General features: G+C 41.4%; 1 protein-coding gene across 4 annotated transcripts; it reads right to left on the bottom strand.

Moving 5' to 3' along the window:
• Nucleotides 1–4,285: 4,285 nt before the first annotated feature.
• On the bottom strand, nt 4,286–15,398 carry SAR1A (secretion associated Ras related GTPase 1A). 4 transcript variants are annotated; one of them, XM_037904752.2, is made up of 7 exons: nt 15,333–15,398; nt 12,922–12,996; nt 9,654–9,773; nt 8,372–8,437; nt 7,075–7,178; nt 6,338–6,469; nt 4,286–5,478 (listed from the first exon to the last, which is right to left on the bottom strand). In XM_037904752.2, exons 2-7 carry the CDS (start codon nt 12,977–12,979, stop codon nt 5,362–5,364), a joined length of 597 nt encoding a protein of 198 aa, XP_037760680.1. In that variant the 5' UTR covers nt 12,980–12,996; nt 15,333–15,398; the 3' UTR covers nt 4,286–5,361. The 4 variants fall into 4 exon arrangements, with proteins under 4 accessions (XP_037760680.1, XP_043407470.1, XP_037760681.1 ...); XM_043551535.1 differs by having other exon boundaries at nt 15,289–15,360; XM_037904753.2 differs by having other exon boundaries at nt 15,244–15,345.
• Between the last annotated feature and the right edge of the window lie 1,133 nt (nt 15,399–16,531).

Here is a 16,531-nt window from a genome sequence, read left to right as displayed (position 1 = left end):
ACTGGTGACCCCTTTCACATAGCAAGCCTCTGAGTTTGACCCCACTTTATAACTCAAAAACATTTAATATATTTAACACCATTATAAATGCTGGAGGCAAAGCAGGGTTTGGGGATGGGGGAGGCTGACCGCTTGCAACCCCCTGAGGGGTCCTGACCCCCAGTTTGAGAACCCCTGCAATACAGAGCTCTGCTCCTACCTTGATGTGTGAAACAAACTGAACATACTTCTCTAGCTATTCTTAGCGTACTTCATATAGTATTTCAAGGGCTAAAATTAGAGCTCTAGTCTAAAAATATACCAGACTTCAGCATTTTAAAAGGTTTTAAGATGCTTGCTGTTGAGAGTGTATTTAACACAGTCACATTGTTTACCATTACAAAGGCTTCCCTGCACTGGATTTTTGTGTGAGCGCATGCAGCTACACCAGTGTAAGTCTCTGTGTAAACACAGAACCAGTATGACTTGCCTAGCCTTCAAACCAGGTAATCTGCACCAGTGCAAGTAATTGTATACCAATGCAGTGTGTGTAGGCTAGGGGTTTTCACTAGTGAGGTGGATAAAAATTGCATAAACCGGCCCTAAGCATTAATTCCCACTGATTCAGAAGAGCGTGCTTTTTGTTATATTACTGTGGGATTCTCACCCACTGCTACCTCTTCTAAAAGTTAGAATACATGTTACAGAAGTGTTAGTACTGGACACTTGTAGTAGGGAAGCCTTTTGTAAGATCTTGAGCTGTGAAACTGTTAAAAGTCTCAGCACAGACTAAAGCATACGGTTACTGCTATCTCTAAAGCAAGACCACCTAGACATTTTCAATCCAGTACAAAACATGGAGGCAAAGTTCTTACTACGCTGCCAGTTTTTCCCAGTACAAACACAATCTGCAAGCTTCCTTTTGTATTCACTACTTTGCCAAGCCTCCCTTGAGAAGCCACAGTGTAACAGAGCTCTTGCTTAGGCAGGAATCAGCTTGCAACCTGACCTCGATGGGAACAAATCAGACCCAAATCTCTTGACTGTGTCACTAGATAAAATGAAAAACAGAAAATGCAGTTAAAATGCCTTGAGAACAACCTAGTTGTAACATATTACTTGATCAGGACTTAATAAAAAATCTGGAATATTTTAATGTTTCAGTGAGAGAGGAAAAACCTGGAAGAAACCAAGAACTGAAAGTTCTAAGCAAGTTAGAAGGAATGCACAGAGTGCTCTACCCAGAAGATAGACAAAGTGAAGGGAGAGCAGTAAAATAATGAGAACCAGTTCATTTTCCTCCTCTTCACCAATAATTGGCCAGACCATAAATTCTGCCTATAGAAGGCTCAGCTAGATAGATAAAGAGTTTGTTGTTTACAAAAAATACATTCAAATGTATTTACATAAATCTACACACAGTTGAGGGATGTAAAACCTCACAAGAATTTGAGTAAGAGGAATAGAAACAGGAGAAAAAGTCAAGAAAACCTTTCTTGCAATTAATCTCAAAGGAAGTGGAAGCCACACTGCCTGGCCCATTTAAAAGTAGATGACCAAATATAAATACTGAACAACCTGTATTAGCAAGATGGAGTAGGAGCAGTAGCAGATATTTTCCATATCTGATTCACTTATTTACCTCGCTTTCATTTTACATTGGTGAAGTCCCACTAAGTCAGGGAATTCTTTTAATAAATATCTTTAAGACCAGGAAGCTGGTGAATTTTACTGCTCATGAGAGTGACAGACTAATACCACAGAGTCATGTACAATACAGGCAGGTACTGTATAAGCTACCAACACAGATCTGATATTGCACCACAATTCTCACACGAAGTGTTTCTGTTAGTCCAATCATGACCATTTATGCAACTGTTCTGCACTATGTACAATGTACCTTTGAATCACTTCACTGGCCTATGCTTTTTCCAACCCACCCTCTCCCCAATCTTTGTTTTCATTTTGCTTTCTCAGCTTCATTCTTATGAGGTCCTTTGGTCTCTCACTCATTTTTGTGCCTTTTCAAACCATGGCCACACTTCAAGCATCCTTCCAGTGGAGAATGCATCTTCTCCTGCAAGATCTTTACAAAGCCATTATAACTGACCTCCCAATAGCACTGTTCCCAGGCAGGTTTGAACTATTACCTAATTTTCTTGAGTTAAAATGTAAGCTCCAACATCCTCATTTGCATTCTGTAAAGTGTTATTTACATCTGACATCCTTTAGTGATTTGAGTCTAGATATTCGCATCTGATTCTCACCTTTGGACTGGCAAGAACCTTGTGCACTAGGCTTCCCATTCCCTAATGTGACTTTCAGATCTGTTTATCAAAGTTTTCAGTTTTTCATTCTCCACATTTCCACAAACAGTTTTATAATCCCACATGCAGTCTTCCTCACCATTTATGTAAAGAAGGCCAGAACCCATTCATCCAGTCTGGACCTTTTTTTTTTAAATTAAAAAAACTTTAATAAAATGATCTGGAAACAGATTAATTTCCTTTGCAAAAATTTGCATGATTTCACTTTTCCCAGGAATAACAGAGTAAGTGCTTTGCTAAAACAGACTGAAGAATTATCTAGATACAGTAACACTATCAGTACCCAAATTTCTGAAATATATTAAACTTTACAGCAGTACATTTCCGGGAACAATATTTGTCTACAGGTGCACAGAACACAGGAGTGTTATTTACTGTTGTTCCCTTTCTCCAGTGGTGGGCACACCACTTTCACAGAAGGCTTCGCTATTTTAGGGTACTAACTTTCTAAACAGTTTCTAAACACTAAGAATAGAACTGCCCCACAGTTACAGATAATCAGAGTTGCCAGGTCTTATGCTGATCAGTAGGAGCTAGCCCCAAACCAACTGTTCTTATTCATGAGCCAAGTATAAGTTAACTCTAGATTCTAATGGCAACACTGCAGTGTTTTTGACTGAGCAACAAAATCAGCAGTCTTCAGGTGGCAGAGTAGCAGCCGTGTTAGTCTGTATCCGCAAAAAGAACAGGAGGACTTGTGGCACCTTAGAGACTAACAAATATATTTGAGCATTAGCTTTCATGAGCAGCTGGTTAGTGGAACCACTGTAGTGAAGGCCAGGTTCATGACAGTGCCTTCACACCAAATTAATGAACACTCTCACCTTGATATTAGTATCTGAGCAAAATTGAAAGACACTTCATTCAAACCCTTTTAACAGGTTCGAATTGATATGCACACCCCATAGAGACCTCATTTCTGTGACCGATTGGTGTACAGCCCAATGGGGACACATCACAGCAAATTAGAAGGTTAATCATCCTATAGTCTAAAGGCAGGCAGATAGGTCCTCTATACCCTAGGATGAGTCAGCCTTCTATCAGTTCCCCTCCTCTTCAGCAAATCTGCCATTCCTTGAACCTTTGCCCATAGAAGGCTCAGCTCAACTTAAAACCAAACATTCACTTATTGAAATATAAGGGTTATATGTTTCTATGCCAGCATCAGAAGAACATATGTACCATTTTTGCAGCACAGATAGCCCTTTTCTGGTTGTAAAACTAAATTCATACCTGACACATGGCAGAATCCCATGCTACTGTTGAGTACTCCACAGTGACGTTTACGCAGGAGATTCCAACACTTACCGTAGAAAAATATATGGCTTCCGACACTTCAGTGAATGGTTGATGAAGCTGGCTCAAACTGACAAACTCAGCATAAGTATAAACTGTTTATCTTAATGCTCACTACTACTTCATAGAATATCAGGGTTAGAAGGGACCTCAGGAAGTCATCTAGTCCAATCCCCTGCTCAAAGCAGGACCAATCCCCAACTAAATTAACCCAGCCAGGGCTTTGTCAAGCCAGACCTTAAAAACTTGTGGGAAAGGCAATCAGCTGGCAAAAAAAGATTGAGTACTAGTTCAATAATTTATCCCCAAAGTTCCTTTTTCCCTCATTAGGAGTAACAGATGTTGGTATAGGGAATTGTTAGGCCATCTTAGAGATGAATCTATTCTCCACTTTACAGGAGTATAACACTATCTAGTGTGGGGATTAATCAGAATAATGTCAATGGGACAAGAAGCAACAGGGTTTAAGAGCTAAGATTTGTTTTACTTCCCATTCATATATAATTTTTCCATGACCTATTGGGTGTGTGCAAGAGGTTGTGGCAGGCAAATACGCACAAGCTGTTCTCAGGCATTACATTGCATAGTGTCACAATAAGATTCTTCACTTTCCCCTAATAATGAAGGGTACTTTCCAGTTATGAAAGCTTGAATAAGTTTCAACTAAGTATCACCACCCCTTGTGGAGGAAGATATGTCTTTATTTTATTTAACTGAAAAGGAGGAGCTCTAGACAGTAATGAAACTTCAGACAAAGTCTGTTAAGTAAAAAAAGAAGCTGGTGCAGTCTACATGAACAACCTTATCAGATGCAAATGCTGAACACTCATGCTACAACAACAAAATAATGTCATGATTTTTACTGTTATAATACAGTGGAACCCTGAAACAAAGAACATCCTACATTCTAGAGTGAGAACCCAATAAACCTAATCCACCACAGCAGAAAGACTGCTGATGGGAAACTGAACAAGACAGCTACACTGTCCCCTTTCACAGCATCACCACTTTAGGAGGCTGAGGCTGGAAACTGCATTCAAACACCTAAGCATGAGGCAGCCACAGAACAGATGTGCTTGTGTGCATCCTTTTTTCAACTAAAATCCCTGTAAGTTAAAGAAGCTTCATTGCACAAGTCAGTCCCAACAGCACCCTCTTCATGATCACCCAATGTGACACAGCACAACCATCCTATAGAACATTTAAGCCCAAATCTATGTTTATTTAGGATTTTAATATCATGATACTTGGTTCATTAATTTGGGAAATATCTAAATACCATTAAATAGATTAAAAAAAACCCTAATAGACTCTGGACCAAACAAGAGAAATGTTAAACCAAAAAGTTAGAAGGGACACTGCTTACATTAACACTTTTTTTAAAAAATATAATTGCTTTCTTTAAGTCAATTAGCCACAGTGGTGAGACGTATTCTCTTTTTCAGGTGTTGCAGTACAGCGTGCAGAGTTTTGAATTCCAGATCACACCAGCCCCATTGTAACTGAAAGCCATGGGTTCTGTGGGAAACAATGGCAACTGAAAGGGACAACTTGCACCAGTGTGCAGAATTGAGTTATCTCCCAGCCATGTGGAAAAGAGTTGTGTCACCACTGTGCAACAGGATAGTTGAAAACCAGGAGTCTCTTGGTCAACGCCAATATGTGGCAGGAGAGCCTTCCACATTCTAATAGAAAAGTCCATAAGGAAGCTGTGAACAGGATCAGTCCAGAGGAGTAAAACTCTATGTCTGTCCAAACATCAGTCAATGTACTGTGATAGCCAACGAAAGCCTTCGCCATAGCCTTGTCTCTTCAACACGCTGCACATGAACACTTCCATAGGGCGTGTGTTCAGGTCCTTCAGTGGCACATTTCCCTGGAGAATCAACAAAATAGGAAGAAGTTAGAATTGCAACAACAAGCACTGAGTATGTAGGTGCAAGGAGGAGCAGTTTTTTTATCCTTACAAAATGGTAATCCAGGAGTCAAATGCTGGGCTAGCAAGATTTTCCTACTGAAGTTTCACTTACCAGTCTTATAGAGATCTCTTTAGTTTTATTTTATAGTCTTCTTTATATAGCCTTTTAAAGTTAGTTGTCCTTAACTGCACCTCAACAGCTGCTCCTACAGACCCAACAGCCAGATTACAGTGAACAAGAGACTTAGATAGGCAGTTGAGCAATAGAACATTGGAAGCAGACAACGCCAAGTCTGTTTTTAAGTGAGAACATCTGGGCAACTATTTTGATATAGCAGTTGTACAACTTAATGAATTTTAAAATTGAAATATAAGATGCATAGCATGCGAAAGCTCTATGGTGCACTGAAAGTGTATTCTTGCATTTTCCACTATATATTTTAGTATTTGTTTAATCATCTTTTTAACACGGCTATGAAAGAAAGCGCAGTCATTTCTAGAAAAGCAAAAGAGCAAGGATGCCTAAGACAGGGGTGGAAGAGTTAGGTGAACACTACAGAAAGCTTCCAAACAAACTACTGCAATCTCTTTCAGAAATACCATGCCTGTACCAAGTCTTAAATATCCAGACAGTTCCCATTAACACTCCAGTATTTTTAATATTTTTCAAATAATGTTTGGACAGAATGACCTGGTTAACAAAACCTGATGTGCATTTTTGGTAACACGTAAAATCATTTATAAAAAATATTTCGTTCTTAATTCAGTTCCCTATGACTTTATTAATAGCCAAAGGCTCAAACTCTTTTCTTCTTACCTTTCCTGTGGTCTGTCCATAAAGCCCAAAAATCTCCCGCAGTTTCTCCTCACTGATGGCCTCTGGTCTGTCAATTTTGTTACCCAAGATAAGGATTGGCACATTGGATATTGTTTCATCTGTCATTAGTGCCTACAGGCAAAACATAAGTGTTAACATGATGCCCTATAAAAATTCATTATCTGTAGTGACCTTTTATTTCTTTGCTTCAAATCAGAACTGGCAACAATTTAAAACGATCTTTTGATGTTATGGCACTTTGAAGAGGAAAAAATTCCTCAGAAGTGAGTATAAATCTCATAACAAGAGTTTATCGAGGACAGCTATTGTGTAAAGTACACTGACAATTTAAAATGATCGGAAGACTTTTAAAATACAAATTAAGCCTATGAGAGCACGCAAACTTTCAGCCAATTTTTAAATTGGTATTAGTATATGTAGTAAAAGTATAAGTTCTTCCTGTGGCTCTACAATAGTTAAGAATGGCCTTATTAGTTTAATTCTCCATCTCAAACAATGCTTTTTTTTTTAGGATGCGTTTTTTTTAAATGCAAAGGGCTTTAACCAAGTCAACTTTTTTTTGAAGGGAGGAAGGGAAGGGAAGGGAAGAAGATTATAATGCTTGGAAGATTATTCCAAGATATTATTGTATCCTCCACTTGAAGGGGTAGAAAATTTGCATTTGTAAAGCCAGGACATAGCTCCTACATGGAAAAAACTACAAATTGGAAACATACATTAAGCTCAACTTTAGACTCCATGAGACGTGAATGATCAGCACAATCCACCAGAAAGACAATCCCATTAATTGCTGGCAGGTAATTCTTCCAAACCCGGCGAGCTAGAATAGAAAAGAACAAACATCCCTGTGAAAACCCTGCTTTGAGGGGACAGCATGCCCACATTCAGGAAAAGAAGTAAGAATGATTTCTTTAAAAGTTTAAATACTTCAGACGAGCAGCTGGATTGAAGCCAGTGACTTGTATTAACTGTCAGTTCTACCTCGTTTACCAGCAAAAGTAACCAGACCTTTTTGCAGGCTTCTCACACTATTTTTGAACTTCTCTGTTGATGAGCCACTTGAGTGCAACAGTAGGATAACTCATTTTTGTAGTATTCAAAAGCTAAAAATTTGTTCTGCTCAGGTTCTTATACCAAGCCCATCACCATGGTATCATATTAGCCTTAGAGGACTGCTTAGACCATGGGATAAAGGTGACACGCAAGAAGAAAAATGGGTTTGTGACCTTTGTTTCTTTGAGGTCTAAGATGTCTGAAACGTTTTTCTAAACATTAGAAGTCCAGGGCTCACTTGACCTGGAGAATTAGTAAAATGGTGACCTACCCCAGAGTTGAGACGCAAAGCTGAGAAACCAAGGGGGAAGGGATTTTTGTCAGGTTATTTAAAAATAAACAATACTAGAAGCCTATTTGATTTCAATTACTAAGGATCATTTTGGAGAAGAGAAGTCTTAAGAATTTAGCGTCCCATCCCCTTCAATTAAGATGTAAGTGCTCATGATACAGATAAGTTTCACAGAAAAGCCTTCACAAAAGACAAGGAAATCCAGATTTGACATTCCTGATATTTCTAAGGCAAAACAATCAGAAAGCTTTCAGCATAACCTCTAACATTCTAAAGAAGCAAAGAAAGGTCAACTTTATTTAGAGTCCCTTGCAAACCACCTTTAGGAACCTTCATTGTGGTTCTATGCATACGTAAGCCTTCTACGGTGAGAGAGAGATTTAAGGCAGAAGCGTACTGAAAGGAAGATCTTGTACACACTGTCAAGCAGATGAACCAAGATTTATCTGTTACCGTAAATGAAATATAAGTTAATCAGAATGATTAACTCTACATATAAATAAATATTACCTAATTCTAAATGTTAAAATAAAAGAGCCCATAGTTAGTGGTCTCCCATATATTTTGCTTAAGGCGGCTAAAGTTTAGTATAATTATTAGTGTCAGCATGAACTGTAACACTTAATATTCTTTTCTGTTCCCCAATTTTGAAAAAAGTCTATTCTTACCTTGCTCGTGTCCACCAAGATCAAAAGTTGTGAAAGTCATTCCAGCAATAGTCAGTTCTTCTGATGCTAAAAAAGGAGGAATAAAGTCTTGAGTTAGCTGAATTGCAGCCATTATCACATCCACCATATTTACTGTACCTATTAACACCACTGTAAGATAAATATAAAAATCGAAGAATTAGAGTTAGGTTAAGTTTAAGGAAATATACATGTGTTGTAAAGAAAGGACCTGACTAGCAAGTAGAAGGAAGGCCTTGAAAATAATGAGTTATATAAGGCCAAAAGGAATGAAGTAGGGAAGATTTCTGGTTCAAAGAATAACTAATGAAACAAGAAGTTCCTAAAAAGAAGGCCTCTGATAGGGATGACTGCAGGTGGTTTTCAATAAGACAAAAAGAACCTGTCTTAAAAAGAGTAAACATGGACCTTCCCACCCCATGTACCAGTGTTACCTCTATGTGAGCCTAGGTGAAATGAAAAAGTTGTTTGTTAGCAGGATGGAGGGGAAAAGATAAGGAGGAAAGACCTCAGGAAGAAGGATGTTGTAAATCTTATTTGGATTAAAATTAAAAAATGAGGGTGAACTGTCTCAAACTACTTGTTAGCTAAAGTGGTAATTGGCTATGACACCATTTGTTTGCTGAAGAGTATAAAAAGTTATGAATTTGAGGTTCTGTGTCAGACCGCACCTGATCATGCTGGAGCACAGCAGGATGAGATGGTTTTCCCTAGGTTTTACCGATTTGTAAGTATATTGCTCAGTATACTTAAATATATATATATATATATTTTTTTTTTAACTGTTTGGGTATAGTGATTAAAAGCCTAAAAATAAGCAGACATGTTTAGAGCAACTGTATTAAATACCATTTGGCCTTTGGACTTAAAGAATTTATGGTTAAACAGATGTTTGGTCGTTTCCTATATTATTAATATTAATAATTTCAAATAATAATTCCAACCACCATACACAGAATGGTATGAGGGATCTATTTCATAAAGGATAAAGCCACTGTGGATACAAGTCATTCACTTTATATAGTTTTACTGATGTTTCATTACAAAACTTACTCAAGTTAAATTTAATTTCACCTCAAGAGACAGACACCACACAAAAGTCCTCACGGTCAGTTTTAAAAAATTAAGTCAATCTCTAAAGATGAAAACTATTATTAAGGCATTTTTCATCATTACAGCTCAATATCTAGTTGCATGAATGATTTTGATGAGGAAAATCCCATGAACAATGGACTCAGTAAAATCAGATCCCTGGATAACTTACTTGGATGTAGCGTTGGGACATGTTGACCCAATCTGTCATCTTTGAGCATGTGCAAAAGAGTGGTTTTACCAGCATTGTCCAAGCCCAAAAACACCAGTTTTCCAGATTTCTTGTACAATCCTGGAAGTGAAAAGAAAATTCAACAGGTTTACATTTGCTCTCATGCAGAAATATGATCTAATACAGATATTAAATACTGCAGTGGTATCACATAATCCACACCTTCCAAAACCAACAGTGTAAAACAGTACCCACAAACCCGCAGCACAGGGAACACAACACTGGGAAATGAACCTATGGTTTTGGGAGGGTAGAGCAAAGTGTTAATTATGAGACTGGACAGTGTTTTCTAAACTAGTTTTGGCTCCCTTTAACAAAAACTCATTTCTGTAAGGACCTTCAAGCTTTTCTTGAAAGCCATTTTCCCATCTATGGAATACATGAAAAACTGAAGAGAACGAAGCTACATCAAGTCTATGTATAACTAGGTCCTGTTATAAAATAGACCAGAAGAAACCAATCCTTAGATGTAATGGGTTAAAAATTAATCTGCCATTCAAGACATTTAAAAGTGGAATTAAGATTTTACTCACAAGAAGGTAAAACTGTAAATGGGCTCATCTAGGGCAAGAAGAGCAGAATATGAAACAGAATGAAGTAATGAGAATGCTATTTAGATTGTGTAAATATAAACAGAGCTTGAAAAATCCACTTCTAAGTGCGGATCTTTCCTGGACAAGTGTCATTTTCTGCAGCATCTAAGCTTTTATTTTTAAAAGTTTTCTGGAACTTGTTTGTGAAGGCAGCCTTCCAAATGTGAACAGATGCAATAAGACCTTTTCAAATCTGCACTAATCCAGAATTGCCACCAGTGTTAGAGAAGAAAAGGGGGATGCGACTGTCAATGATACGGGTGGTCAGAAAGCCCTGGTTGCCATCATTAGGAATAGGCAGCCCCCAGGAGTATTCATCCATCCCCATCCCCACCCCCACTAAAGGGGGCTTCCCTGCAGCCATCTAGCAGAAGTCTCTACATAGAGGTGGGACCTCACTGATACTACCATGCCACCTCAATGAAAGTCTCTGTGCATGGGCACACTTGCCAATCCAGCAAATTGCTGGAGTGGAGACATAAGAAAGGCCCCTCTCACAGAATCCTCCGCACCCCCAATGAAACAGCCATCTTCTAGAATGGTAGACAAAGGGCACGCCACTACACTGCTCCCTGGTTTGGAGCCAGCTGAGGTCAGGGTCAGAGGGCAGTTCTGTCTGTGGTGAGCTATCCTCCCACTTCAACAAAGCACCTGGCACAGGGCCACCATAAACTGATTTATCCAGACGGTTGTGCATTATTAATTTATTGGAGAAGGTAGCAATAACATTGTCCTATCTGGACCCAATCAGCATCAATTTGGGGTGTACTGGGTCTAGTGTGTAGATATAGAGTTGAGCTCAGTTCAACTAGCAATAGTCTTACGTCGTGGGCCCCAGTATTTGGTGGGAGAATCCAATTAACAGGACACTGGACAGAAGAACACATGGATTGGGTTGCTGGAGTATGCTGGCCTGGCAATTCGAAGACTTAGTCCTTGGGCCAGCAGGTACTGGATACATTTTCCAAGCCTTGTTAATAAGAGATAAGTAGCTAAATAATAGGAAATACAAAAGATACAGTTCAAGGGAAAGCATGAAAATCAATTGAAAAGACTGGAAATAAATTTGAAAACAATTGTGGAGATGTGCTCAGAGTAGTTATCAATGGTTCAATATCAAACTAGGAGGATGTACCTTGTGGGTATCGCAGGGGTCTGTCTGGTACTAGTCAAAATTTTTATTAATGACTTACGTAATGGGGTAGAGAATATGTTTATAACATTTATGGATAATAGCAAACTGGGAGGGGTTGCAAGCACTTTGGAGGAGAGGATTAGAATTCAAAATGACCTTGATAAATTGGAAAATTGATCTGAAATCCACAAAATGAAATTCAATAAAGAGAAGTGCAAAGTACCACACTGAGGAAGGACAAATCAAATACACAAATACAAAATGGGGAATAACTGGCTTGGTGATAGTAGTGCACAAGAGGATCTAGTGGTTTTAGTGGCTCACAAATTGACTGTGAGCGAACAATGTGACGAAATTGCAAAAAAGGCTAATATTCTGAGGTGTGTATAACAGAAGTGTCATACGTCTTACACACAACAAGGTAATTGTGCCACTCCGCCACACCAGTGAAGAATTTACTGGAGTATTATTTCTAGTTTTGGGCACCACACTTTAAGAAAGATGTGGACAAATGGGAGAGAGTCCACAAAAATGAGAGGATAGGATAGAGAAGAGCAACCAAAATGATAAAATGTTTTGAAATACTGACCCGTGAGGATAAAAAAAAAACTGTGCATGTTGAGAAAAGAAGACTGAGGGGGGTGGACCTGATAACAGCCTTCCAATACATTAAGGGTTATTATACAGAGGAAAGTGATCAATTATTCTACATGTCCACTGAAGGTAAGACAAGTAGTAATCAGCTTAGTCTGCAACAAGGAAGATTTAGGTTAGATATTAGGAAAAATTTTCTAATACTTAGGCAATGGAATAGGCTGCCATGGGAGTTTGTGGAATTTCTGTCACTGGAAGTTTTTAAGACCAGGTGAAACAAATGCCTCTCAGGGATGGTCTAGGTATTGTTGGTCCTGCCCCAGCACAGGAGGCTGGATCAGATGAACTTTCAAGTTCCCTTCAAGCCCTACATTTCTATGATTCTATGTCTAACTTGTAAACCAGAAGGACTGGAGTTATACATGGGTTCTCTTCCAAAGTAAGCCACAGTTTTCCCTGAAACACTATGGGCAGGTCACCTAACCTCTGTACCTACAATTTTGTCCATAAAACTCAGATAAAGAGCTACTCAGACAATCAGGAGGACTAGGTAATTGTCTCAAAAGTATCATGGAAGGGGAGAGTATCTTCATTATAAACTGCACCTGATTACTGCACAGCAGTACAGTACGACGCAGAGCTCACCAAATAAAGGGGAAGGAATGTTTTAATATGTTATAGGACTTACATTTTTTTAAAATTCAACTGTGGACCAAGCTACTTTTATTACTTAGGTACTTTGTAAATGAAGGTACAAATGAACTAATCCTACCACCATCATCTCACCAGTACTGTTTACATTTGCATTGGTTTAATCAGAATGATTTAAAATCTATTTAGTTAAATAAACTTATGTTTGATGGTGAATACACACTTGAAATATTACCTAAAAATTGCAGCACGCTGCTGAAGCCATTGTAAATCCATTCAAAAATGAAAGACATTGTTGAAGATTTGTTGCCTGCAAGAAAATAAACATGAGACATTTATGGGTAAAAACCTTAATCCCTATATGCCAGCAAAATTCTGTTGGTAGTAGGGATAGGCATTTGACAGGTCCAAAAATAAGTGGTCAATTGACTGGTCAAATAATGTTAAGAATGATCAAATATTTTAAAGCATTAATTTATCAGAACCATAACAGCAGCAAAAAAGTAAGACTTTATAGACTCCAAAAGGTTTAGCCTTAGATAAAAAGAAAAGGGGTACTTGTGGCACCTTACAGACTAACCAATTTATTTGAGCATAAGCTTTCGTGAGCTACAGCTCACTTAATCGGATGCTTATGCTCAAATAAATTGGTTAGTCTCTCAGGTGCCACAAGTACTCCTTTTCTTTTTGCGAATACAGACTAACACGGCTGTTACTCTGAAACCTAGCCTTAGATAGATACTCATGACTAATTACAACAAACAAGTTACTTAACTGAGTTATTTTATCTCAGAAAAATGTGAAAATCAAGTTCTTAAAAAAAAAAAGAATGACATCATGATGCAATTAGAAAGCTAGACTGCCTCCTACATCAAGGTATTCTTGCTATGATTTGACTGGTCATTTGACTGGTCTATTGACACTATTTGACTGGCTAAGCCTAGTTGAAAGCATACTTGCCTCTGCACCAGAAGGCTGAATTCAGATTTGTTACCCAAATATTACTGGAGTTGAAAGAGGGTGTCTGATCCCTAGTCCCTGTTTTGAGTGGATGTTAAAGATCTCTGGAAATTTTCAAACAGCATTTCAAGAAACCTCATTTTAGGTCAACATGTCCTCTTCCACAAACAGGTTCTAAGACTGCATGCATTACCAACTGCTTGCACGCAAGCAGCTATATGTAACAATACTGAAGTAATCGGTCTGTGGGCATTTTAGGATGCACCATTGCATGGAACATCCCACTAACTTCTACATTAACAATAACTGCTCACTTCTAGCTGCTTCCTGAATTACACTTATGTATCTGCTGATCTTTTAACTATCATGCTCATTATCACACTTTCTCTGGTGCAGTTATAAACTGCCAAGTTTCAGAGTAGCAGCCATGTTAGTCTGTATTCACAAAAAGAAAAGGAGTACTTGTGGCACCTTAGAGACTAACCAATTTATTTGAGCACAAGCTTTCGTGAGCCAAGTGAGCTGTACCTCACGAAAGCTTATGCTCAAATAAATTTGTTAGTCTCTAAGGTGCCACAAGTACTCCTTTTCTTTTTATAAACTGCATGTCTCTGTTTTGGTCATACACAATGTAAATGGTTTCAAAAGTCCATTAGACCAATCTTTGTAAAACTATGTGTTGGTTGACTCTGGAATACAGAGAGAGTTCACCCTCTCATTTCAGTAGCAGTCAGAATGAAAATGAAAGGCAAGTCAAATCCCCAGTCAAGGTTTTCCTTCTCAAAAGCTACAATGCAACTGAATAAAAACAAAGCTTAGCAAAAGAACAAGTATTACAAGGGGAGTTGCAGGTTTATTGGCTGCAACAAGCCACAGTTAATGCTTTCAACTTGTCTTGTTTAATCCTATGTCATTATGCTTTTAGTGCTTGTAAGTCTGCAGTGATTTTTTAAGTACAAGTCAAATGAGGAACGTTTTAAAAAAACCTACTGTTGCCATAAGTACGATTGTGGCTAAAGGTTCATTTACAGTGACCAAAAAAAAAGTAATCGCAGAAGGAGGAAGAGATCCTAGTGCAAATAAATTTAACATATTAAGCATAACTCTCAAACACAGGCGCCCGGGCAGGATGTTGAAATCCTGCGTGAGGATACGGTAATTAGGCCGGGGTGAGGTGTCTGCCACAGGGGCCAAGCTCCCACAAGGCACCTGGCCATGTACTCACCCGCGTCCTGACAATCGGGTCGCCCTACTTAAGTGCCTGCGGCTGAAGCCGGGGCCCAAAGGCCCCCGCGCTCTGGACTGACTATCTCGGTCCGCCCGGCGTGTGGCAGCCCCCGGGAGCGGAAACCCCGCTGCCCCAGACCCACAGGCCCAGGCGACAGCGAGGAGGGCCCGCAGCGCACGGAGAAGGGAGCCAGACCCCCGCCCCCTACGGCGGAGCAGCTCCCTCACCCGCGCTGGGCCCCCTCCGCGCGCGTAGCGGCTCCCACCCAAACCGACTGCGTGTCACTCAGCTCCGCTCCCCTCCCCCCGCCAGGCCCGACCGCGGCCCAGCGCCCCCTGCCCGGACCCCTGACGCCGCGCCGCCCATCACCTCCCCCCGCCGCCGCCGCTCACGGCTCCTCTCCCTGCGGCTGACCCGGGCTGCGGACCCTCGACAGGCGTCAGCGCCCACTCACTTACTCGGCAGCCGCCAGCTACACGCCGGAAATACGTAGCACCTCTTCGGCCGGCTGCTTCCGGGGGATGGGTCCGCCGCGCTGGCTGGCGCGCGCTGCGTGCGGCCGCGGCGTGGTGACGTGTCACGGTTCGGGCTCAGGGTTCGTGTGTCGCCCCCCGCCTCTTGGAGCTGTCCCTCTGGGTTTGCGTTGTAGGCTCAGTTCCGCAACGCCGGGCGACTCTGGCTGCATCCAGGCGCGCGAAGGGCGCAGGCGCGCAGCGGAGATGCACGGGCGCTGTCCTGGCACCAGACAGTTCACGTCACAGAGTGTGTAGCCGGGGCCAATCAGGCCTCCGCTGTGTGCCTCAGCTGTAGGGGCGGGGGCCGCGCTCAGGAGCAGTTCCAGCCCCGCTCCCTTTAGCCGCGGCCGGGCAGAGCTTGCCCGTGGCCAGCGCGCCCCCAGGGCGTGGCGGGGAGACATGCACTAAGGGGCCAGGCGCTCAGGCCCTGCCTGCCGTCTCCACGGAGCAGCGCGCGGGGCCGGCACTCGGAGGTGGGACAGGTGCCCGCTGAGCTCGGCTGGGCTTTCCCCGCCGTGTCTGACAGGGAGCGGCGGGGCGGCGTCACCCCGGCCGCTTCGCGAACGCGCCCCTGGGAACCTCACGGAGCGGGGCGCCACGCGAGGGGCCCTGCAAGCCCCACGAGTCCCTCCCCCCCAGCCACTACGTAGCGTGTATGGGCAGCCTGGGCTCTGGCGGGGGAAGCATGGAGGTGGTGAAAGGACCAGAATAGTGGGGGAACTGTGAAGCGGCCCTAAGGTGCTCAGCACTCTCTTCCCCCTCCTCCCGCGTTAGTGGCATCCGACCCTGCCTCCAGTCTAAACAGCGGCTCCTCCATAGAGCCCACTGTCCACTCTTTGACCCCTCTTTAGAGACTCATTCCCTCCTGCTTCACTCGAGGTAGGAATGCTCCTGGATGCAGGAGAAGCCCTAGCACGTCTCTGCTTTCTCCCTTGAACACACCTCCCTCTGATGAACTACAGGAGGTTTGGCGGATAGAGCTGGGAGGTAAATGGTAATACTCCGCTTTCTTCCCTCTTAAAATCACAGATTAGGGTTGGAAGAGAGCTAAGGAGGTAATCTAGTCCAACCCCCTGCTCAAAGCAGGACTAACCCCAACTAAATCATCCAAGTTTTGGCTTTGTCAAGCCTTACAAACCTCT

Source organism: Chelonia mydas, chromosome 7, assembly GCF_015237465.2.
Source record: "Chelonia mydas isolate rCheMyd1 chromosome 7, rCheMyd1.pri.v2, whole genome shotgun sequence".
NCBI lineage: Eukaryota > Metazoa > Chordata > Testudines > Cheloniidae > Chelonia > Chelonia mydas.
This window is presented reverse-complemented; position numbering and strand designations above follow the sequence as displayed.